This window comes from Ursus americanus, chromosome 9 (genome assembly GCF_024610735.1).
Source record: "Ursus americanus isolate L20-20 chromosome 9, mUrsAme1.1.p, whole genome shotgun sequence".
Taxonomy (NCBI): Eukaryota; Metazoa; Chordata; class Mammalia; order Carnivora; family Ursidae; genus Ursus; species Ursus americanus.
The window spans coordinates 68572920-68596553 of NC_142135.1; the positions used below are offsets into that span (position 1 = coordinate 68572920).

At 39.1% G+C, this 23634-nt stretch overlaps 1 protein-coding gene across 4 annotated transcripts in view; it reads left to right on the plus strand.

Moving 5' to 3' along the window:
• CA8 (carbonic anhydrase 8 (inactive)) overlaps positions 1-20598 on the plus strand; it is an 88565-nt gene extending 67967 nt beyond the window's left edge. Inside the window, exons 8-10 of one of the 4 annotated variants that reach the window (XR_015725843.1) lie at positions 784-953; positions 15401-19267; positions 19594-20598. Coding sequence is in view for 3 of the 4 variants with exons in the window: in XM_045789045.2 (XP_045645001.1) it covers positions 784-918 (135 nt within the window). In the remaining variant the exon portion in view is untranslated. Of the gene's footprint in view, positions 1-783; positions 9195-15400; positions 19268-19593 lie in introns of those variants that run through there. The other 3 variants (XM_045789045.2, XM_045789047.2, XM_045789044.2) reach the window with 3 other exon arrangements.
• The last annotated feature ends 3036 nt before the right edge of the window (positions 20599-23634 follow it).

Below are 23634 nucleotides of genomic sequence, written 5' to 3' on the forward strand. Positions count from 1 at the left end.
AGACTGTGTGGGGCATTTAAGTGAAATGGCAGACAATGAGTCCTGTAGATAAATCGACTGATGGGAATGAGTCTGGGGAATGTTCATCACGTTTGCTTGTTGTTCAGCTCATGCTCGGAGGGTCCTGGCAGGATATGGATTCTTAGGAGGCTTGGGACTCTGGGACTCTTGTAACGAGTAATGAGAATCCATGGGATCTGGGGAGGCCATCTGAGAAAGGGAGATGAACGTGAAAATTGATATTGCTAAGGGAGGAAGTTGGGCTTACATTTGTGGAAAGTTGGAGGTCTTCATCGGACCTGTGCTCTCCAAAAAGCTAGAAGAGCAACTGTGAGAGTCTTGTGATGAAGGACTCCTCCGTCTGATAAGTCTAGGGCCTAATCAGTGCTAACATACAGTAATACTAGAACTCATTAATTAAAGCTATGCTTGGACCACTTACTCATTTGTTCGCCTCTTCTTACTATGTAACAGACAGGCACGAGAGCTTTTTGAGAGGTGTGTTTCATTTTGGCATGAACAAATCCAGCAAGTTTCTGTGGCTGTCGGGGTTGTCTGGAGACCTTACTATCTCTCCTTCCGCTGTCTGCGTTTCTCGTGCAGCAGCGATGTCTAATGTCTTAGGTTTGGAAGGATTAAGTCCGTCTTACTCTCTTGGAGATTAATTTTCATTTTCTTTTTTACAAACTGTTAAAATTTATGCATATTTTAAGTCACTTAGGAAACTCCAGTCTTGTTCTTGTCTAGTAAGTAATCAATCTGTTTTGCTGTTTTTATTTTCAGATCGAAGAATTTCGAAGGCTGAGGACACATGTGAAGGGAGCAGAGCTTGTGGAAGGCTGTGATGGGATTTTGGGAGACAATTTTAGACCCACCCAGCCACTTAGTGACAGAGTCATTAGAGCTGCATTTCAGTAGCCAAAGAGAATAGGAACAAGACGGTCTTCATCTGGGTATGTGCAGATTAAGTAAGGAAAATGGGGCTCCCAGTTACATAAACCTGTCACGCCAGAGTTCTTCTCATGGTGATCCTGATAACTTAGCAGTATGAGTGCACTTTCTTTCGATAAAAGTGATGACACATTCTCAAGCCCTATTAATTACAAGTCAGGTGGCTTTAAAGAATTCATGCAGTTTTGAAAAAGAACCTCCCGTCCTTGTATTTTCCCACCAGAGCAGCCTTTAATTCCCATTTTGCTCTAATACTGGCCTTCATGAGGGGAGGAGCCCCAAGGCAGAGGAGCAGCCCCTCTCTACTCAAGGTAGAGAGGTAAAGTCCTTTTTAGTGCTCCCTATGCTGCACCCTTGAAATGGCAGCAGTCACCTCCTGATGACTGAGGAACATAAAGGGAGCCACTGGAGGGGTATGTGAGCCTCGGAGCTTGACCTCGTCTACTGCAGATTCAGTCCTCTTTCCTGGGGTAGGTGAGGGCAGATCTGGCCTGCATTAGAAAATCTTTGTCCTATGAAGTGCTTTTATTTGATAGATCAAGAAGCACTAATTAGGTATGCGAATATGGTACGTTTCTTTATTGACTGAAATATAATCTATGCATTTTAATATATTGGATTCAATATATGTATACCTTACCCCCAACAAAATAAAACATCACAGACATGGGAAGGATTAAATATACATAAAAGACTATATACTGGATTATTTCTTTACCTTGTGAATTGCCTAAGAGTGCATACATAGGCAACACACGTAGCTGGCCAACCACTGCTTCCCACAAGAGGAGAGCATCTGTTGGAAATTACGTAGATAAACAGGACAGAGCTTGGACTTGGTTTAATGGATCATGGTGAGTATGAGCCCACATACTGTGCGAGTGGAACAGTAAAGACTGGGAGTCACAGATGAAGAGAAATTTCTGGCTTCGAGCAGCTCAACAGTCTCTTGAGCTAGACAGTTGACATTGGAATTTTCAAAGGTGATCATTTTGTCCATGTGTTCCCTAATCCATTTTTCTTGCCTCTCTATTATTATGATACCATTTATACCCAGTAGTCCATCCAGACTGTCTTTTTTCTTTTTTTTTTTTTTTTAAAGATTTTATTTATTTATTTGACAGAGAGAGAGACAGCCAGCGAGAGAGGGAACACAAGCAGGGGGAGTGGGAGAGAAAGAAGCAGGCTCATAGCGGAGGAGCCTGATGTGGGGCTCGATCCCAGAACGCCGGGATCACGCCCTGAGCTGAAGGCAGATGCTTAACCGCTGTGCCACCCAGGCTCCCCTGTCTTTTTTCTTATGTAAATGTGCTTTGCTCATACAGTCCTTCCCGCCCCTCCTATCGCCTGTTGAAATCCTAGCTACCCTGCAGCCTCAACCCAAATCCTGTTCTCAGCATGAATTCTCTGCTTCTCCCTTAAATTGTACCTCTCTATTCACTTTCTTCCTCCCATTTATCTATTTGTGTATTTCTTATGTTCTGTGTTACAGTCAAACTTTTGAAGGACTGAAACGTGTTCATTTTGCTTTGAATCCATCATGACACATAACACTGTGTCTTGACTGTCTGTTGGCCAGTTAGCAGTTCTTTAGAGCTACACATAGCATATATCAGCCAGCCACATGCCCGTCATTCCCTGACTCTCTGTTTCTGAGTTAGCTGGTACAGTTCTTCCTCTTCTGATTTTGGAGATGGTGAGGCCAGGCAAAGTTACTTTGGTAGGACTGAGAAGGGACTTTCAGTAATTCATTTGTGGTAACACGAGGGAACATAACATCCAAGACTGCTTTAAGCTAAGCCTTATGGTGGAGGAACTAAAGAATTCAAATTATATTTGATCAAAAATCATTACTGTGTGATTGGTTCTGGATATCCAGAGGTCAGAAGAACAGATGTCTCTGCTCTCAGAAAACTTGGAATATCCTGTGGGGAGCCTGACAGTGGAAAAATAAATACTTCAAAAAACATACAACTACAACTTATAATAAATCCATGAAGGAGAAGAACCAAAAAAGGCAGTGAAGGAGATTTCAGATAGAGGCAATATCTTTTGCAAAGGCCCGGAGGGGCTACTCCGTGTGGAGGTAAGAATTTGATGCACTGGGGTACACAGGAAGGCCAGTCTGGGGTGTAGGAATCAAAGGGGCAGGGCTTTTATCTTGGAGGCTCTGTCAGCCACGTGAAGACATCTTTATTTTGCTGTTGATGCATTGAGAACCTCTAAAGACTTCTACTCAGGGGTGTGGCCTGATCTCATGTACATTTTCAGTAGATCACAGTAGCTGCAGAATGAACAGATGGGATTTTAGTGGGCCAGGGGCTGGAGCAGGGAGATATTTTAGAAGTCTGCCGGATAGCCAAGGTGAAAGACACAGAGACTCGAATACTAGACTAGGAGCAGTGGAGATGGGGAGAAGTTAAAATATGTTAAATAGACTTTGAAAGTGATACCTAGTTGATGGTGGAGAGAGACGGAAATATCAAAGATAACTCGTGGGATTTGGGGGCTTTAGAAACTGCGGATGAAGTGCCTTCACCGAACGACAGCAGGAAAGCCAGGGGAGACTCTCGGAAAGTTAAAGAGTTGAGTGGGGGCTCGTTGAATGAGAGATGTCTGTCAGTTGCAGTAGTGGACCCTTCATGCAGCTAGCTGGAATTTCAAAGGCGGAGATCAGAAAGGAGGTCTGAACTGAATGTGGGAGTCATTGAGTCCTTGGCCTGGAGCTTAGATATACATGTATCACGTTCTAAGGCTGCATGATTGTCTCATTAAGCGTTCACAAAATTTAATGTGAGATTTTATAGATAAATTCACAGAAACATGAAGAAGTTAGATCATTGGCCAAAGTAATGTCGTCTTTGAGCAGCAGAGCTGGAAATTGGACCCAGGCAGCCCGGCTGGTAGAGCCCTTTTTCTTACCCACTGCCCGGCAGAGGTCACGGAGCGTCCCCAAGCTGGCAGGGAGGGTGATGTGAGGAGCAGAGATGCCTGTTGCAGCAGGCTGAGGTTGAGTGGGAAGGGAGGAGGAGGGGTACCCTGTGATCGCAGCTGTTGATGAGTTGGGTGGGAGGAGAGCAGAAGGCTGTTGCAATAGAGGGGGTGAAGGGATTGAGGGACACTTTATTTTTTCATCTTTTAATTTAAAAAATTTTTTAAAAAGATTTATTTATTTATTTGAGAGAGAAAGAGAGACCGAGAGAACGTGTGCGTGCCTGCGCCCGTGGGGCGAGGAGCAGAGGGAGAGAGTCTTGAAGCAGGATTTCCCACTGAGTGTAGAATCCGACATGGGGCTTGATCTCACAACCCATGAGATTGTGACCTGAGTTGAAACCAAGAGTCAGATGTTCAACCAACTGAGCCACCCAGGCACCCCATGGGGGAAACTTTTTAAACAAAAAAACACTAGCCCTTGTCTGTATGTTGGGGTAATGAGCCAGTCGATGGGAGGTGGTGAAGATGCCATTTCTTAGGGGGGCTAATGGTAGCTGTGAAGTCTCTGAAGACTTGAAAGGGGATGGAATCTGGGGTGCCTCGCTGGCTCAGTTGGAAAAGCATGAGCCTCTTGATCTGGGGATCTTGAGTTCGAGCCCCACCCTGGGTGTAGGGATTACTAAAAAAGAAAGGTAACGAAATCGTAAGCAAATGTGGAGACTGCCTTTATTATGAGAAGGGACACTTTCTGGGCTGTAATAGGAAGGGAGATGGAGGTGGTGGTTTGTAGATTTAGCGTTTCCGTGACTTGCCTTTATTATTTAAGGAAGAACGGGGCTGCAGCTAGGAGAGGTGAGAGGAGGAGGGAAGGTGGGAGACTGGAGCAGAGGGAAGTGGGGGTGTGGGGGGGGGCTCACAGGAGCGACCCAGTAGGAGGGGCAGGCGGGCCGGCAGGAGGTGCACTGAGGTTTGGTGAATGTGAATTTATTAATTTCTCCAGTAGTGTACTCTCTGAATATCTATCAGTAACTGTAAATGACACTTTTAATGAAATCAGATTATTGCCTTGAATTTTTGATCCGTATCTAACCCTAGACCAGAGTTGTCTTTCCCTAAATATCTAAATAACCATCACTCTTTTATCTCCCCCTCATGTGCACACAGACTGAAATGTCGTTGATGAGATTATGTGTATTTCAGATGCTCCATATTCCTTATATGATAGGAAGATAAGGTATAATTTTTCAAGGCTTTAAATTAATTACAACCTAGGTCTTTTAAAAGGATGGATTTGCATCCTTATCTTGGTGACAGATTACTTAAAAGGGGTCACTTTCACCAAAATTCCTAAGAATGGGGCAGGAATTCTTTCAAAGCCAACTCCAGTTCTGACTTCATCCTTCTATGAATACATTTTTGACCCTTTTATCTTGAAATGTGTAATACAAATCTAGTCATAGTTCTACATAAAAATTATATTGGGAAATCAGACTTATGGATGTGTGCTTTTTATTTGATATTTAATAATGCCCTAAGGCAGGTAATTCAAATTTTTATTAAAGTGAAATGATTTGACAGTCAGACTTTGAATTTAATGCATGAATGTTTCATTTAAGCTCTTGGAACTGAAAAGGAGAAAAAATTTTTTTTTCTGGTGGTTCTCTAAAAAATGTTCAAAATAATTCAGATTTATTTTAGCTATGTCTTACTAAAATAACTTTAGTTTTTTAAAATGACTTTTTTTTTTTGCATGACATGTCTAGACATCTGGAGGGCTTTGATAACCAAGACTTATTATTTCCATGAATAATCTGTGACTTTTTATATTACCATTTAAGAAGTATGAACTATGGTTTTATACTTGTTTAACGAACTAGCACATAACTCATCCAGGTGCTGGAAATTCTTTAGCTTGGCATCGCTAGTTCGGATTTCTGGGAGCCAGTGGACATGAAATGATCCTTTACGCACAGAATTTTCTGTATGAGAACCAAATCTTCATAACAACAAACAAAAAATAAGACCAAAGTTTTGGTCCAGTTTGCTTGTTGCTCTTGGTATCTTAATATTGGTACTTAGTTCTGATGAGATGATTACTTGCCTGTTTGTTTCATGAAGTTTTAGCCCATTATTTAAAGCTTTTCCGACTGCTCAAAGGCTTGTCTGTTTCCCTGTAACTCAGATATTGTCAGGCTGCACATGCGTACAATAACTGTACTTAGTTATAATTATTTATTTTCTGTAAAACCAATGCCACAAGGCGCTTTACACAGTTTCCTTTCTTCCCTCCTAAAAGGGGAAAGAAATCTAAACATGCCTCCAAGTAAATTAGGGGAAAAAACAGAAGAAGAAGAAAAAAGAGGGTTATTGACCAAAGGACTCTGAATGATCCCTTTATCAGGCTTGCCCTCATTTTTCTTTCTGGGTCTTTGAAGCCATCCTTGACCGTGTTGAACTCTTCCCCCCATATACTTTGGCAATTAATAATGTTGTCTTTTTAGCTTTAATAATGCTATTGCAAGAATCAATTTCTTATCCGTTCTCTTTTATAACATAAAGAGTTATAGGTGAGAAGAGGATAAGGCATTCTAGAAAAGGAGGGGCTATGCGGGGAAAGGGAGAGTGTCAATTCTGAATGACCAAGTAGGGAAAAGCTATTATTCTGCCCGGACAAATGGAAAGCTCAAAGCCATATTTTCAGTCAATAGAACTTGGACTTTTCCTCACTCTAATAATTTAACTTGGTGCACAGCATTAGGGTGAGAAATGAAAACTCGATGGATATAGCTGTTTTCTATTTACTGTATCATACAGAATTTCTTGAAAATGGAATGGATTTCCTAAAGGATTTCAAAATGATTTCAGAAAAAGGCCAAAATATCAAGGGTGCTCAACCTGTCTATTATGTTTCGATTATGTGATATAAAAATTGTTATTAACCCAAGAATGAAAAGCTTCAAAGCTGTATAGGCATTTCTTCAAGATGACTCAACAAGGAACATCCCTACTTCCCTATTTATCCTTTTTTCCTTTTTATGTTTTAGAAATTTTAATGATTTATTGTGGATAAAAATTGCAGAATGATTTGGATATTTTCTCTCCCCCGTCCCCCCATGAATTCAAAGAAAATTGTGTTTAAGAGGAAGAAAAGAGAACATTGTACAGTCCTGGGCCACTTGTATGTTGAACGTTCATTCATATATTCTGATACCTTAAATATGCTAGGTTACATGATTTTAAACCTAGAGCATATATTTTCCGTAAGAAAATTACTGAGACCAGGTGATCTCCTCTAAACATATTCTCTTATGCCTTTTGCATCACGGGTGCTCGTTTTTTGTAATTTCCTCGCATCAATTTTTTAGCTCAATTTTTCTGCTTCGAGACTAATTATTAAGAAAACTGTGCTCATAGGAGGCATTCATTTCAGTTTCCTCCTCATTTATTTGCTGTGCATTCTCTTGAGTTTCTCTTTTTCCTGATGGAGTTTACAGAGACTTAGGAAAGAAGTCATTCCGGAACTGGGGAGGTATAAAAGCTGTCCTCAGATGGACCTTCCAGGAGGCCACTTCCTGTTGGAGTCCTCACAGTTCAGCCTGTGAAGAGGCATGCTGTCTTTGTAGGTGATTCTCCAAACCTGCAGTTTCTCTTCCCATCAACTGCAGATGACCCATGCATTTGTAGTCCCAGACCAGGTCTCTCTGTTAAGTTCTAGTATTGAATGCCCAGCTGTCTGTCTGACTTTTCTTTTGGATGTGTCAAAGACATCTTAAACTCACTATATATGAGAGTGAGTTTATGATCTTTCTCCACAGACCTGGCTCTCTTCCAATTTTCTTAGAAACCCGAGTTATACTTGACAACTCTCTTCCTCACCTCACCTCGCGTTTCCAGTTTATCATCCAGTTTTGCAGATCTGCCTCCTGACAGCTCCCAAATCTGTCTCTGGGTCTCCATCCCCAACATCACACCCCATGAAGTTCTCCCCATTTCTCACCTAGACTGTCACAAGAGCACCCCCCTTCCACATAGGATTATTAAAGAAAGATAGATAAAAATAAAAGACATGGAGGACGTGGTGCCGTCAGACTTAAGTGTCAGCTGTGATTGGTTGAAAAGAACACTGACTCCATGTCTGAGCCCAGTGGGAAGGAGTGCTGTGACTAATTGGCTGCACCTGCTGTTGGGAGTTTGGTGGTGGTGGTGATTGCCATCCATAACGAAAGGTACTCTTGTTGGTATCTGACTTAAATGTTCGCTTTTAAGGTAGAGTCTTTTGAAATGGGCTTTGGAACACCTATCTGTATGAGAGCTTCTGACACGTAGCTAGGTGTTAGCAGTTATCCAGGAAATATGGAAGCATGATGAAATGACTGAAGTCCTCCTTTTAATATTTTCATGTTGTTATATAATAGTTATGGTCCTGACGATTCTATATAGCAAATTGCTTACATATAGCAAAACCTGGGGAATCTGAAATCTCAGCATGGAATTGAAATGGCATGAGGGCGAGGAAAGAATTATGGCGTGACAGTGAGGAAGAAACTACCCCAGACCTCTCTGTTTGGGATAAAAGCCATCTCCTGAAGAAGGGAAAAGGGTGAGTTAGAGAAGAAACCATGGAAGAGAAAGATAGATATTGATCAAACTCTCAAAAGTGTGAGAACGTATTTTCAAATATTTTGAGTAAAAATACGCCATAAAAAGTTGTTCGTTTAACTGTGCTGGTCTTGGAGGTGTGTGTGTACGTGTGCAGGTTTGCCTTATTTTGGGGGATACTTCAGTTTTAGTTAAACGAATGTTCCAGTTAAAACTGGTTTTGGTAACATACAAAGCTAAGATAATCTAGACAACACCCAGTATCTTGGGGCAGAATCTGATGTATTTGTTAGGTAATGTGGAGGTTTCTCTGACCAAGAAATTTGCCACTAGGTAGGTAACACCGTCTCAAAATAAATTGTGAAAACAAGAAAACCACATTGGTTTTGGATGGGTCTATTTTCCATTACAGCCCTTCTTTAACCCCCTTCAAAATTTCTGAATTCTTGTTTTACTTTTAGTGATTAGAAACTCATAAAGGGGCTTGTCTACAGGAAATATTTAGGACATCTTGGAAACATGGAGTTGAATTGGACCTGAAAAAGTTACTTAATCTAGTCATCTACCAGAGGAGGGCTTCAACTCAATTATTTCAGATGGCTGCTCCCCTTATCTATAAGCAAGCAAACAAACCTTTGTTGTTGGAGAATATCTACTTCAGACTTTTTTTTTTTACTCCTGTATAATGCAAAAAGGAGAAAAAAAAAACCTCTCATGAAACAGTCTGTCTGTAAAGTAGTAACTAACTTGGAATGCCATTTTGATAGTAATGTTTTTATGGTTTACCATAAATAAATATTTTTTATTAATGTAACTGATTATATTCCAAATTTATGTTTTTCTTCTGTTGGCAGCATGTGAGAATTCCTATAACCTTTATGCTGCAGAGAAACTCATCTAGTCACTGATGCGAATGTTCATTCTGATTTTGGTACAACTAATGATTCTCTAATGGTATCTTTTCTTTAAAGAATGATTATATTTAGTGGGTCCCAGCAATAAAAATCACTGTAATGAGGAATAAAAGATTGTAAATAAGAATAACAATGTTATTAATCATCTAAATTAGTCAGTTATGGCACATTCCTGTACCTGAAATATTTCCATAGGAAATAATGCTAAAATCCACATTTACTTATAATTAGACATAATACAAACCTTTTCTCATTATAATAGTTGCCCAAATCCCAATTCAACTTAATTTCATTGACTTTGATTTCTGGACTAAAAGCATTAAGCTTGAACTAGTGAAAAATGTATAATATGTGCATTCAATTAAGAAGTAATTAGATACTCAATCACCCTTATAACACACTAGGGATTAGGGAAGAAAGAAGAAAAATGTGACTCACTGTAGTGTATAAAAGTTTTGTTAATTGGTTTACTGCTAATTGAGATTGAGAAAGTGTCAAAGTATCATAACATAGGTTTGCTACTGAATAACCTTAAAAGCGAAGTTTAATGTTTTATGATGCTCTGATGCAGAGTAATGTAGAAATTACCAAGCTGCACGATTTATCTTAAAGTTCTGATTAAAGTTTATGTATTCATTCTGTTACACATATTAGCGAGTGGTGGGAAGAAAAAGAATGAGTGCTTTCTTACAGTTCAGACGTGGTGCTGTATTTTATCTCATTTAATCCCTACAACAATCCTGTGAAGCCTGTGTTTTGATTTACGGTTTAAAGATAAACCAAGGCTGAAAGAGGTTGAGTAACTTGGTCAAGGTCACGGCCAGTAAAGTACAGAGCAAAGATTCAGACCCAGGTAGGTTTAACTGCAAACCCGGAGCTCTTGCCACTACACCACATTTCAGATAACAAAGGGCAGAAAGTTATGAAGTCCTTGTATATCTTTGCCTCCTTATCTCTTTTAGATAATTTCCTGGAAATGAGATTTCTGGGAAAAAAGGACACTCATGTTTTCATTTTTGGTAACATACTGCTAAAATACAGGGTTATGATAATGAGGCTTATGCTAATGATGCAGGCTGGCTGGGTTCCTGAGGACCCAGAGTGGGTCCCATAGGACCAGCTAACCTGTCCTTGGCTTGGTGCAGGATGGAAAGCAAACTCGAGCCAAGAGGAAGTGAGAGCAGAGTTTATTGAAGACATAGAGCGAGTGCGGATACAGAGTATCTGGGAGACTCGGAAAGGAAAGGAGAGGAGAGTGAGTCTCGTCGTTGCTCTGGGTCTGGGGTTTTTACTGGGGATTGTGGTCCAGTGCACATGTCTTCTCAGGCATCCAGGAACAAAGATGAGTGTTTAGGTGTCCTCCATAAGTCACGTATGCTCTCAGTGAGTCGTGGTCTTGGAAAACGTTCATGATGACCCTGCTTGGTCACTGCTAAGATGTTATCTATTGGGCTGGAAGACTCCAGAGATATCACTAACTGCATGACCTCTGCAAGTGGGTTGAGACATTATCTGTTCTGTGAGGCATGTGGAAGGGGGGGGGTAGGTCCTAGCAAGAATAAAAGCATAAGGAGCAAAAAAAGAAAAAAAAAAAAGCAGTTTTTCGCGGGTCCCTTTATGTATGTATGTATGTATGTATGCTTGTACCATTGATTGAATATTTTATAGAAGGTGTTTCTGTCAATTTTTTTAATCACTCAGTATACTTTCCACCTCTTTTTTGTCTCCTCTTTCCTCCTCAATTTCTTGATATGTGTTCATCTCCCATCTGCCTCTTGAAATTGCCATGGCAAGAGTCGCCTTTGATTTCTTTCTTTTTTGTTCTTTGTTCCCATGTCTCTAAATGAGATACATGTTCGTGACAGAAAATTCGAACAATATAGAACAAAATAAGAAGCAATGTTTTCTCAAACCCTCCTGTCAGTGACAGCCATCACCAGGACTGCGGTGGACATGGAGGCCCCATTGCATAGTGGGGATGTCTCGGGTTCCATTTGGACTCCACCACTAATTAGTTGTGTGATCTTGAAAAAGTTACTAATATCTCTAAGTTATTTTTTTTCATCAGTTAAAAGAAGTCCAGAAGTACCGCATAGTGTGATTGTGAAGATACAATGACATAATGTAAAGGGCTTAACATGTTTTTGGTCCATGGCGGAAGTATTCAGTGAATACTTACCTTTATTGTTATTTTTGTCCATTTGATCTCTCTTTATGCATTTAACTTCTATGGGATATATAGACATAGAATGTTCCTTATGGGATTATATTCAGGATATTTTTCTTTTTCTTTTTTTTTTTTTTTTAAGATTTTCTTTTTTTTATTTTTTTTTATTTTTAAGTAATCTCTACACCCAACATGGGGCTTGAATTTATAACCCTGAGATCAAGAATCACATGTTCTACTGACTGAGCTGGGCAGGCGCCCCACAGGATTTTTTTTTTTTTTTTTTTAGGTGGGCTCTATATCCACTGTAGGGCTTGAGCTCATAACCCCGAGATCAAGAGTTGCATGCATGCTCTACCAGTTGAGCCAGGCAGGTGCCCCAGGCTATTTTTCTGTTTTTTTTTTTTTTTAAAGATTTTATTTATTTATTCGACAGAGATAGAGACAGCCAGCGAGAGAGGGAACACAAGCAGGGGGAGTGGGAGAGGAAGAAGCAGGCTCATAGCAGAAGAGCCTGATGTGGGGCTCGATCCCATAACGCTAGGATCACGCCCTGAGCTGAAGGCAGACGCTTAACCGCTGTGCCACCCAGGCGCCCCATTTTTCTGTTTTTCTATCTGCTTGATAATATATCTTTTTATGCCATTGAGTAGATATATTCCATACTTCTGAATGATTACCTTTTAAATAAGTTACCTTTAAGTATGTACCAAAATTTTATTGAGCTATTCCTCTATTATTATTCAGGTAGGTTATTCACAGTATTTTGCTATCCTCAATGATATTGTGGTTGATTTATGCATCTGTTTCCTTAAAAAATTCTTAGTAATGAGATTCCTGGGTCAGAGAGTTTCAATTATTAGTATATATGTATGCAGATTGCTCTTTCCAGGAGTTGTATCCGTTTATGCTTCCACTAACCACAGTTCTCCACACCTTCACCACCATTAACTATTTTCAGATTTTTTATCCGTGCCCATCTGACTAAAAAGGATAAACATATGTTACAGTATTAAATTCCGTGACTGCGTGGTGGTATTCCTGAAGTCCCTCTCCTGTTCCATCAACCTGCCTTCTTATGAGCGTTGCTCGCAAAGTTTGTGGCATTAGTGTCAGTTTCAGTGTTTGGTAGGATAAGGTCCCTTACCTGGTCCCTTCTGCAGAATTGTCCTGGCTATTTTCACATGCTTAATTCTTCCAGAGAAGCTGTAGGATCATTTTATCAGAAGGGTCGAAATAAAAAAGAGTAAAACAAAGAGGGGGCGTGAGAAAGAGTTTGAGAAAAGAAAAAAAAATCTTGCTAGAATATATTTCATCTGGATTGCATTGAATATATAGAGTAATTTAAGGAGAATTGGTGTCGAATTTTTCTATCAAGGAACAATGCAAAGGTCGGTGCTTGGTAAAGTTTTTATGTTCTTCATTCATTGGATGGTTCTCTCCTCACTAGACTTACTACAGGGTGTGCATTTGGGCTCTCGAGTCAGCCTTGGGTGTGGCTGGATGGGGAACATGGCACCGCCTTCTGCTCCACAGCTTGGGCAAATTAATGATACTCAGCCTCAGTGTCCTCATCCATGGGGTAAATATACTAAGAGTATTACCTCCCAGAGATGCTGTGAGGATGAAATGAAATAAGGTAAAATGCACAGCACGGTGCTTAGCAGAGGGTTAGCGTTCAACAAATGTGAGCTGTTACTCTTATTGTTTTTCTTTCTTTCTTTCTTTCTTTTTTTTTTTTACTATTATTGTCACTGCTGTCATTATCGATTCTGATTAGCGTCATTTTCCATTATATTTTTCTATGGGTTAATATTTCTTCATTGAACAAACAGTTGCTTAGGTTTGTCCTTGGCTTTCTTAACTGACCTTTCACATAGTTTCCAGTAACATTTTAGCTGATTATTTTGAATTTTCTAAACAGACCATGATCACATTATGTAAATAATGACAATCGCCTCCTTTCTAATTTCAGTACTTACTGCACCATATAGTACTTCCAGAATAATGTTAAATAATCTGGCACCCCTTTCTTATTTCTGATACGCTTTGACTTCTCTTTCCAAACACAGTGGCATTTTCCTCACACTCTTTTCTTTGAATCTTCAAATGCATTGGACACCCCTGACCTCTTCCTTTCTCTTCCTCCTTTCTCTCTTTATTTCCTTCCTCATGACCTGATGGTGTTATTAGTGGGTATATTGGGGGAAAAAAAAGGTGGCCATGCGTCCTTGTTTGTCATGGAAGGACATTTATTTTTAGCCTTTTGGTTTGTGTATGATTGTATTCTAAGGGCCGTGTGAAAATGAAAACATCATCAGACATACATAGACTCTCCCCAAAGGGGCTTACAGCCTTCTGTTGGGAGTAAATCAGGCACATGGCTAACTCCAAATTAAAGCAGCATGTGAAAACTCCCCCGAGAAAGTGTTCTTCTAATGTATAGGACAAAAGACCATTCTGAAAGAGAGAATCCTCATGTCTAACATATCACTCTTTCTTTCTTTCTTTCTTTCTTTCTTTCTTTCTTTCTTTCTTTCTTTCTTTCTTTCTTTCTTTCTTTCTTTTTAAGATTTTATTTATTTGAGAGAGAGAGCACAAGCAGGGGGAGAGGCAAAGGGAGGGGCAGAGGGAGAAGCAGACTTCCCGCTGAGCAGGGAGGCTGATGCAGGGCTCGATCCCAGGACCCTGGGATCATGACCTGACCCGAAGGCAGATGCTTAACCAACTGAGCCACCCAGGCACCCCCATCCCTATCTCTTAAAAGATTCTTATTTTGGAGATTTTACCCTGAATTATCCTACTTAGGGAGGGAAACTTTAATATATTATCAGTGAGCTGAGCCAGACTAGTACTTAAGTCAGCCCTGGGACCTGCGGTGGCCTCTGAGAAGTAGGGCACGTGTGCACGCGTGCCTTTTTATTATTTTATTATTATTTCTTTTAATTTTACGTGCTTGTTTATTTTTGATAGCTTTTCAGGAAATTCTCCCAGTAGTGATTTGATTTGCACGCATTCCCTAGGGTCTCTTCATAGAAGGTAATTTAAAGTTCAGAAATACTCACATGTGAAAGATAGCATCTGTTAAAATTATACTGAAATAACAGATGATTTAGAGGACTTCTTAGGATATGGCCATACTTCAGGGTCTCGTCATGAACAGTGATCATCGTATGATAGAACGTTCTTTTTTAGAGTTAAGCTTTCTTATTTTTTATATACACATAAATGGGTATTTGGAAGAAGTCCCAAAGGGGAGCAAGTCAGTCTAAGTGCCTTTGTATAATGAAAGTATCATTTCTTTATATGGTTTTTCTGAATAAATATATATTCTGATTATCAAGTAATATAGTTATGGTAGAAACTTGAGAAAATAAATATATAAAAAATAACTTTTATATCAAATAATGATAATCCACTGAACATAGGCAATTAATTTTGTTTCTACCACAAATTGCATTAAAATGACAGGAAAGGTTTTTTTTTTTTTTTTTTTTTTAAGTGCACAAACCTACAAGGATAGAGAAAACAAAAGAGACAACAGCAAAAATATTTTGGAAGCTGGAAGCAGATGGTTGTGAGGTAACAGACTTAGCAGATGTGAGGAACAAGCCTGTTTACGTGACAATCTCTCAAAGTCTCAGGAATTGGTGGTAACAGATAATCTCTAGATGTTGGAGTGAGAGGAGACTGAGATCCTGTGTAGCGGTTAAAAGCTGATGAAGAGAGAATCTCCCTATTAGGGGACCTAGGTGCAATTGAGTATTAGGGTAAAATAGGGTAATTAAATAATATCCTCATGCCTATGTTCTCTCCTCCCCCACTTGGCCTCCAGGACACTGGCAGAAAGGCGTCTACTCTCTAGACAGGGGGCAGGGAGGGACTTTCTGGAGAATCTGAGCAACTGCAGCGACTTCTTTAATGAGATGGCCCAGCTGGTACCTTCTGTGGTGAAAGCAGGACTGAAGGTGAAGGCAGGCTCTGTGTGCTCAGAGCCTCCACTCCGGTTTTTTGTTTTTGTTTTTGTTTTGTTTTTGTCTCTTTGTTTTGTCTTTTTTTTTTTTTATAGCGGTTGTTCCCATTCTTGGGCATGAACAGTTAAGGACATTTGAAGAAGGTGTATATTACATAAGAGCCCAAAACAAATAGAAGAAGGCGAGACATAAGAAATGAATACTTAGAAAAAGTTCAAAAAAGGGGTCATTCATATCTTCAGAGAGGCAAGGGAAGAAATTGCAACCATGAAATGGGAATTGGATGCTGTGAAGAAAAGGAATATTCTAAAAAGCTTTTGGAAGTGGAAAACATGATAGCAGGAATGAAAACTTCTGTAGTAGAATCAGAAGACAGAACTGAAATCTCTTAGAATGTAGAGCAAAAACAGGAGATGAATAAGAAAATTGGCAAACCAATGCAGGAAGTCCATTATCCAAATAACAGGAAAACTAGAAAAACTAGAGAAAATGGAGGAGAGGAAACAGCAACAAAATCACTTAAACATTTTCTCAGGATTCATGGACATACAGTTGCAGTTTGAAAGGACCCATTGAATTTCCAGCACAGTTGATCAACATGCCCCCACAGCAAGGCACTATCACTGTGATATTTCTAGACACTGAGGGATGAATTTCAGAGAGAAAAAACATTGAAGGAACCTGGAATTTGAACATCAGACTAATAAAGAGCAACACTGGAAGCTAAACGTCAAGCATGAATTCTGAGGGAGAATTACAACTCACCTAGAATTTTTTACCCACACTTCAAGTAGTCATTTTTAAATATCAAGATCATTGAAAATAATTTCCTAGGAAACTACTAGAAGATGTGCTTCACCAAAATGGAGAAAACAGATGGGGGATTTGGGAAACAGGAGATCGAGCAAAGGAGACGCCCAGAACGATTGTGAAGTGGAGTTGTAGGGATGGAGGCGGTGAGTCCAGATGTGGACAAATGAGAAGGTTCTAGAACTTTCTCCAGGAAGATGAAATTGGTGGACTGCATGATATATCTTTAACTTCTTGAGAGTCAGACGGTTGGGAGGTAGTTTTGGACTGAGTACCTAGAAAATCAAGGTGGAAAAAACCCAAGATAATTATAGCTATCCACTCCAGAGGGGAAAAAGAAGTGCAGGGAAAAAATGATACATTAATACACATAATTCAGCTCTGGATAAGATTTACATCATCACAATAATAAGGATAGAAATTGACCCAGCCAAAATTACTATAGAACGGTATTGTAAGGATGGAGTGAGGGAAGAGTTTATATGTATGTGGGTGGTGTGTGTGTGTATGTGGGGGGGTGGTCTCTGACAGGAGGAAAGAGGGTCACATCTTCATTCTCCATGGGGAAAGTCAAGAGACAATACTAAAAACTGAAAAGGAGTGTACAGTCACATTATTTAGCTCTGTGGTGTTAATAAAATAATCAGTTAAAAGAGTTGAGGGAATTGGTGGTATAAGAGACAGGGACCTGCTAGTTTTCATAAACGTAACGTTCTAGAACTATTTAACCTTTTATGTGAATGTGTACTTTTGAGAAAATTTTAAAAATTAAATAAAATTATATCATAAAGTTTCCCCTGTCATTTTGTTATACTTTTTTATGTATGTACACACACACACACACACACACACACACACACACACACACCACACTCATGCATGTACACACACTTGCATGTTCTTGGAGTGTTTGCCATGGGCCAGATATTGCATTGGACCTTGGGAACACAGTGCAAATGAGATGAAGTGTAATTTCCTTCCATGAAAACTTTCTCTGAAATTCTGAAAAGTAAATTTTGAACACATGCTATGGAAAATAATAGACCATAGTGTAGTTCAATTTTCAGCTAGTGTCTGTAGAATCAACCGAAATCCTTACTAGTAGCTCGATTATGTGCCTGGGACTCACTGTTGTTCACCTTTTTATCTGTTGTCCTACTACATTGTCACACAACCCTGTGAAGTTTCCATCTGGCTCTGCTATCATCTGAAGCTCAGAAAGGGCAAGTCGATTGCCTAAAATCTCACAGCAAGTTGGTGGCAGAGCTGGGATTGGAACCTTGGTCTCCCTGATTCCAAATCCATACCCCAGATTGTGATCAATTGAAATATTTTCCCAGGTAACTTGGTCTCTGAGTGAACATCAAGCATCTGTCCCTGGGGGAGCTAACATAAAGATCATCCTCCCAGTGCCTTGTAGAGGAGAAAAAGCTCAGCAAGCAGGGGGCATTATTATCTTTAGATTCTTCTTGAGGGAGATTTTAGCAGAGTGAGTACCTAAATTTACCAGGAAGAGCCCACACTCTGGTAGATTAGAATTCACTTGGCATCTGTTGAAAACCATTTACATCAGACCCTTAGAACTTCAAGATGAACGAGACACCAATGGGCACGTGCATCTGTTGCACTCTTAAAATGCTTTGTGTTAAGACCTGAATTTGTATGATTAGGGAGATCACGTATTAACTATCTTTTGTTTAATTGGTATTTTGGACCACTATAGTTTAGTTTTTAGAATGGCTTCATATATTCTTGAAATGAAATTTCATTACTTGATAAACTTGGAATATATATTCCTGTAGACTGGCCTTTTCCAAATGTGTTCTGCGGAGCCATTAAGATACCCATTAAGGTGTTTGTTAAGTCAAGAGCTGATTGTCTACAAATTCGGAGAATCCTGGATATAATAACCTCCTTTTGGAGATTTATAGTGCACATTAGCATGTTAGAGACTCTGAGGTGATTTTGTATAGAAGAACCATATATTGCTGTATTTAACCAGAGTTTTCAGTTTTTTTTTTTTAACATGGATTCATTTTTCCAACTAATTTTTACTTACATGGAACACATTTTAGGAAATGGGGGACCCCAGGTTATTTTTCTTTTGCAAAAAATGTATATACATCATGAACTTTAGGTTCCTTTTAGCTCTGAAATGCTGTGGCTTCACAATTTTGGTCATCAGTTTCATGTGAGTCACTTTGACTTACAATTTGCTGGGTTATAATTGTCAAATATATGCACAAAGTCCTATTTTACCTTTGAAGTTCTATCTGAGATCTGAAAGATTTGATTAGGACTCAATATCTTCTTTGAAAAATATACCCCACATTACAAATACTTTCTGATAAATTGTTCCAGAAATTGCACGTATCTCTATGTACATATGCATACGTGGGCAGACATGTGTATGTGAGTATGTACAACATATCCATACACATATGGCATATGTGGACATTTTTCAAGTACTCTATCGTGTCCTACTTTATTAAGGAAGGAAGTCATTTAATTGCTGCAGTGACTATCCTAACATAAAAACTTAATATGATTGGATGGTTATATCTGTACAATAAGCTGCTAGGAATATAATTTCAAGTCAAAGGATATGCATCTGAATTTTAATAGGTATTTATTGTCCAGAAGAGCGGACCAGTTAACCTGCAGCAACTATATGAACGTTGCTTTCGCCACTCCCATCGCTGGCAACACAAGTAGATGTTATTGAACTAAAATCTTAGCTGATGTTGTTTTCCTAAATGGGAAATCACGATCTCAAAAAAGCCTATTGTTTCATGTATTATTTTGTATTTATTATTATCCATTTATTTAATAGAATTGCAAAGTTCTTTGGGGGCTAGCAAGAAGTGGCCTTTGGATGCAATCAGCTATCATCTGCGATTAATATACATGAAATTAATGTAAGTTAACAATAACTTAAAGCTGAACTTTATTATGAAACGTTTCAGAAATTTTTGGTTTAGCAGTTGAAGCATTTACTTCAGGTGAAAACACTTACTTCTGTGAAGTTTTGCATTAGATTTGGCCACAGAAATAAAATGATGGTAGACTTTATGGAAAGAGTGCAGAGATGACAAACTCGAGTGTGAAGATATTTTTGAAATTTCCACATTTTCTTATGAAATCTTGAGTTTTCACTGTCTCTTGTTGGACTGCAAAAAAAGACTTTTCAGTCGGCTGTGGAGGGATGTCAGTAACATAATTGATTCATTCTTTTTGCCTCGAGGAGGAAGACAATGATCCTACAGTGCCCTTCAATGAGAAACGGAAACTTTGGACCTGCAGCTTCAGTTTGTCCTCAAAGCCTGCATTGTCTGTCTTCATCTAATCCAGCTTTGATGGACATCTGTGACCGTTGCCTGTTCACATGCGCTAATGAAATGTTAGAAATGGCTGTACATTCAAAAGAAACCCGATACTGTATATCCACACCACTGCTGCTAGGATTCGGATTTTTTGCACATACTGTTTATTGCTTATGTGTAGAAGAAATGAAACTAGTTTTCAGAGTTGTTATTAATATGAATATATATCATGTATTAATACCGAGTCAGGAAAAAGACCTTCCCAGTGTTAGCAATCCTTCATTTCCTGTCTCCAAGAGAAAATGCACTCTTTCGGAGAATAATGTAATTCTTGATAATAAAGAAGAGTTTTGAACAGGAGCAGCATACAGCTTGCAAATGGAATGTGAAGGATTAGTAAAAGTCATATCTCATGTTGCTTTTCAGTCCTCATACCACAATTAATGTCGGGCTGGTTATTATACAAAACAATTTGGGAATTAATGTAAGAACAAAATCACTTTATATATTTCTCAAAGAATCAAATTGAATGTATGAATCTAATTGTATTTATTTGACAGATTAGAAGCTCTGGTTTCTAGGAGTTTGAGAAAGGCATAAAAATGGGATAAAAATTACTTGGGTATAGCATACCAGAAACTGCTTTATTTTCCATGATAGAAACATAAATTTAATAGTAACCTATAATAATTCAGTGTTGTACATTTTGTAAGATCTTAAAATATTTTATTCTATGGATTTTACTTCAGTATATTGAGCCATTGCTTTCCAAGATAATCAACAATATCTTTAATTAATTTTAAGTGCTACTGGCGAATGTAAGCATATGCTTAGAAGCAGTTAGATGTGACAGAATGAGATAATTTATGTAAATCAGTAGAGTGCCTGGCACAAAGCAAGTACTTAATAAATGTTATTTGTTATAATTATTGTTGTGAAACTAAAGACTTCATAGTCCTAATTTGGAGGGATTTGGGGATGCAAAATATCTAAGTTAGAAGTCATGCAGGTGCAAGAAGTATGTGTTGTGAGACTTTAGATGTGTTGGGTAGAGGCTGTGATAACGAAAGCATTAAATACAAACAAAAATCACACCGAGAATCCCTGAAAATGACCGCAAAGGAAGATCCTGGTAGAGTCTTGTTCAGGGAGAGAAAGGACGGGTATGGCAGCGGAGTGAGGGAAAGGGGTGGGGGGGGCTTGCGAAGGTTAGGGGTCGCCCTGAGCCCCGGACCATAGGAGGGCAGCATCGGGCAGAGCCTCTGAGGAGCAGAGAGAAGCCCTGGGTTCTTCTTCCTTTCTGTAGTTTCTCGTATGCAAAAATGAAGAAATGGCAAAGCGTGGTTGCAAAAACTGCGGCATAAAGACTTCTCTCCTAGCCTAAAACACGGCACACACGTGCCGAACATTAGTCGTAGGTGTCGCCTCATTTGTAGCTGACATCCAAAGATGACCTCCAAAGATTTCGTTTTCTTGTGGATGAGAAGCCAGTCGAAAGGCGCCCTGGCACTCTTTTGGTAGAGCCCGTGTTCGGGCCTGAAAGCGGGGTGCAGGCGCCCGGCCTCTGCCCCCATGCGCTTGGTACTGAGCAGTCAGAGGGTTGGTCTGGGATTTAACTTCCGGTGCCTCCTGTGGTCTCCAACCATCTGTCTCTGAAAAACACAAGATAAGCATAACAATTCAAATGACCTTTAGGGAAATACCTACTTGCCCGTATTTTTCTACCCCATGTTTTTTAATTGAAGCAATCAAATTTATTGATCGTCTATCTTTTGGGTCAAAAGACTGACATGAGCTACTTGATTCCGCTCCTGGTGTATCCCTTGGTGAGGTTCGTGAAGACTTACTAATCTTTAACACAGGAAACCCTTTCTTCCTTCCACACTTCGGTACCTCAGACTCCGAATATGAATACTGGTGAGAGTGATGCTTACGCAGGAATGAATTTGAAAGTGTAATTTGTAAATCAACACAGATGTAAATAACTGATCTCAAATCTATCCTGCTTTGAGGGTGTCTGGCAAGCAAAGTAGAAGGTATGTCATGGGCCCTGAAATTGAGGAAGGAGCCTTCCAAAGCAAAAGTGTGTGTGGGGGTGGGGTGGGGGTGGGGGGTTAGCTTGGGATAAATGACAAATTTCACGGGTCTTGAAATGTAATTTAGGGTGGATTTGTTTACCTAACAGGAAAAAAAAAAGCAACAAACTGAGGTGCTTTTTCACATAGCTTACACATCTGAAAGCGTGTCTGACTCATGGTGATTAATGTACCTGATGGTGTGTAAAGTAATATCGTCCTCAGAAGGTTTGTCAATTAAGATAATTTGAGTCTTTTTCCTTGTTGTTGGTCAGTCAAGCTAAAGGCTTGCCCATAGTGTTGCTCCTTCCAAAGAACCAGCATTTGGTTTTGTTGGTTGTCTCTACTGTGTTTCTATTCTCTAATTCATTAAGTTCTTCTCTAATCTTTATTTTTTCCTTTCTGCTTGCTCTGGGTTTGGTTTGTGATTTTTCTAGTGTCTTAAGGTGGAAGATTAGGTTATTGGTTTGAGATTTTTTTTAATAAAGCCATTTACAGTTATAAAATCTTCTCAAAGCATTACTTTCTGCTGCATCTTATAAGTTTTGCTTTCTATGTTTTTGCTTTCTTTGTCTCAAAGTATTTTCTTTTCTTTTCTTTTCTTTTTTTTTAAAGATTTTTTTATTTTTTTATTTATTCAACAGAGATAGAGACAGCCAGGGAGAGAGGGAACACAGGGGGAGTGGGAGAGGAAGAAGCAGGCTCATAGCGGAGGAGCCTGATGTGGGGCTCGATCCCGTAACGCCGGGATCACACCCTGAGCCGAAGGCAGATGCTTAACCACTGTGCCACCCAGGTGCCGCGCTTTGTCTCAAAGTATTTTCTAACTTGCCTTGTGATTTCTTCTTTGACTTAATGATTATTTACTTGTGTGTTGGTTAATTCCCACATACTTATGAATTCCCAAATTTCTGTTAATTGATATGTAATTCTCCTCCATTGTGGTCAGAGGACTAACTCAGTATGTTTTCAATCCTTTTAAATCTATTGAGTCTTGTTTTATGGTCTAGCATATGGTTTATCCGGGAGATTGTTCTATGTGCACTTGAGAAGAATGTGTATTCTGCTGTTTTCTCTAGATGTCTGTTAGGTCTGGTTGGTTTATGATGTTGTTCAATTATTCTATTTTGTTGATCTTCCTACTTCTATTATTAAAAATAGGATATTGATGGTTCCAACTATTATTATTGAATTATCTATTTTTCCTTTCATTTCTGTCAATTTTTTTCTTCAGGCTTTTTGGGCTCTATTGTTAGGTGCATATATGTTTATAATTTTCATATCTTTCTGAAGGAGTTCTTATATTATTATAAAATGTTCTTCTTTATCTCTAGAAACATTTTTTTTTTTTTGCTTCAAAAAGTACCTTGTAAGATAGTAGTTTAGCCATTGCAGCTTTCTTATGGTTGGTATTTGCATGGTCTGTCTTTTCCATTCTTTCATTTTCAGTGTATTTGTATTTTTGAATCGAAAATGTGTCTCCTGTAGACAACTTAAAGTTGAATCTTGTTTTTTGATCCAGCCTGACTTTTGATTGGATTGTTTAACCCATTCACGTTTAGTGTTATTGTTGATATAGTTGGATTTATGCCTGCCACTTTACTTCTTGTTTCCTACATGTCTCCTGTCTTTGTTGTTCTTCTGTCCCTCCTTTGTTGCTTTGTTTTGCATTAAGTGAATATTTCACATTGTACTATTTAAATTGCTCTAATGATTTTTTTCTTTTACTTTCTTTGGATTTTATTTTCTTAGTGGCTGCTCTAGAGCTTACTATATACGTGTTTAGGGCTTTTTTTTTTTTAAGTTTATGCATTTATTTATTTATTTAGAGAACATGAGCAGGGGGAGGGGTAGAGGAAGAGGGACAGTGAGAATCCCAAGCAGACT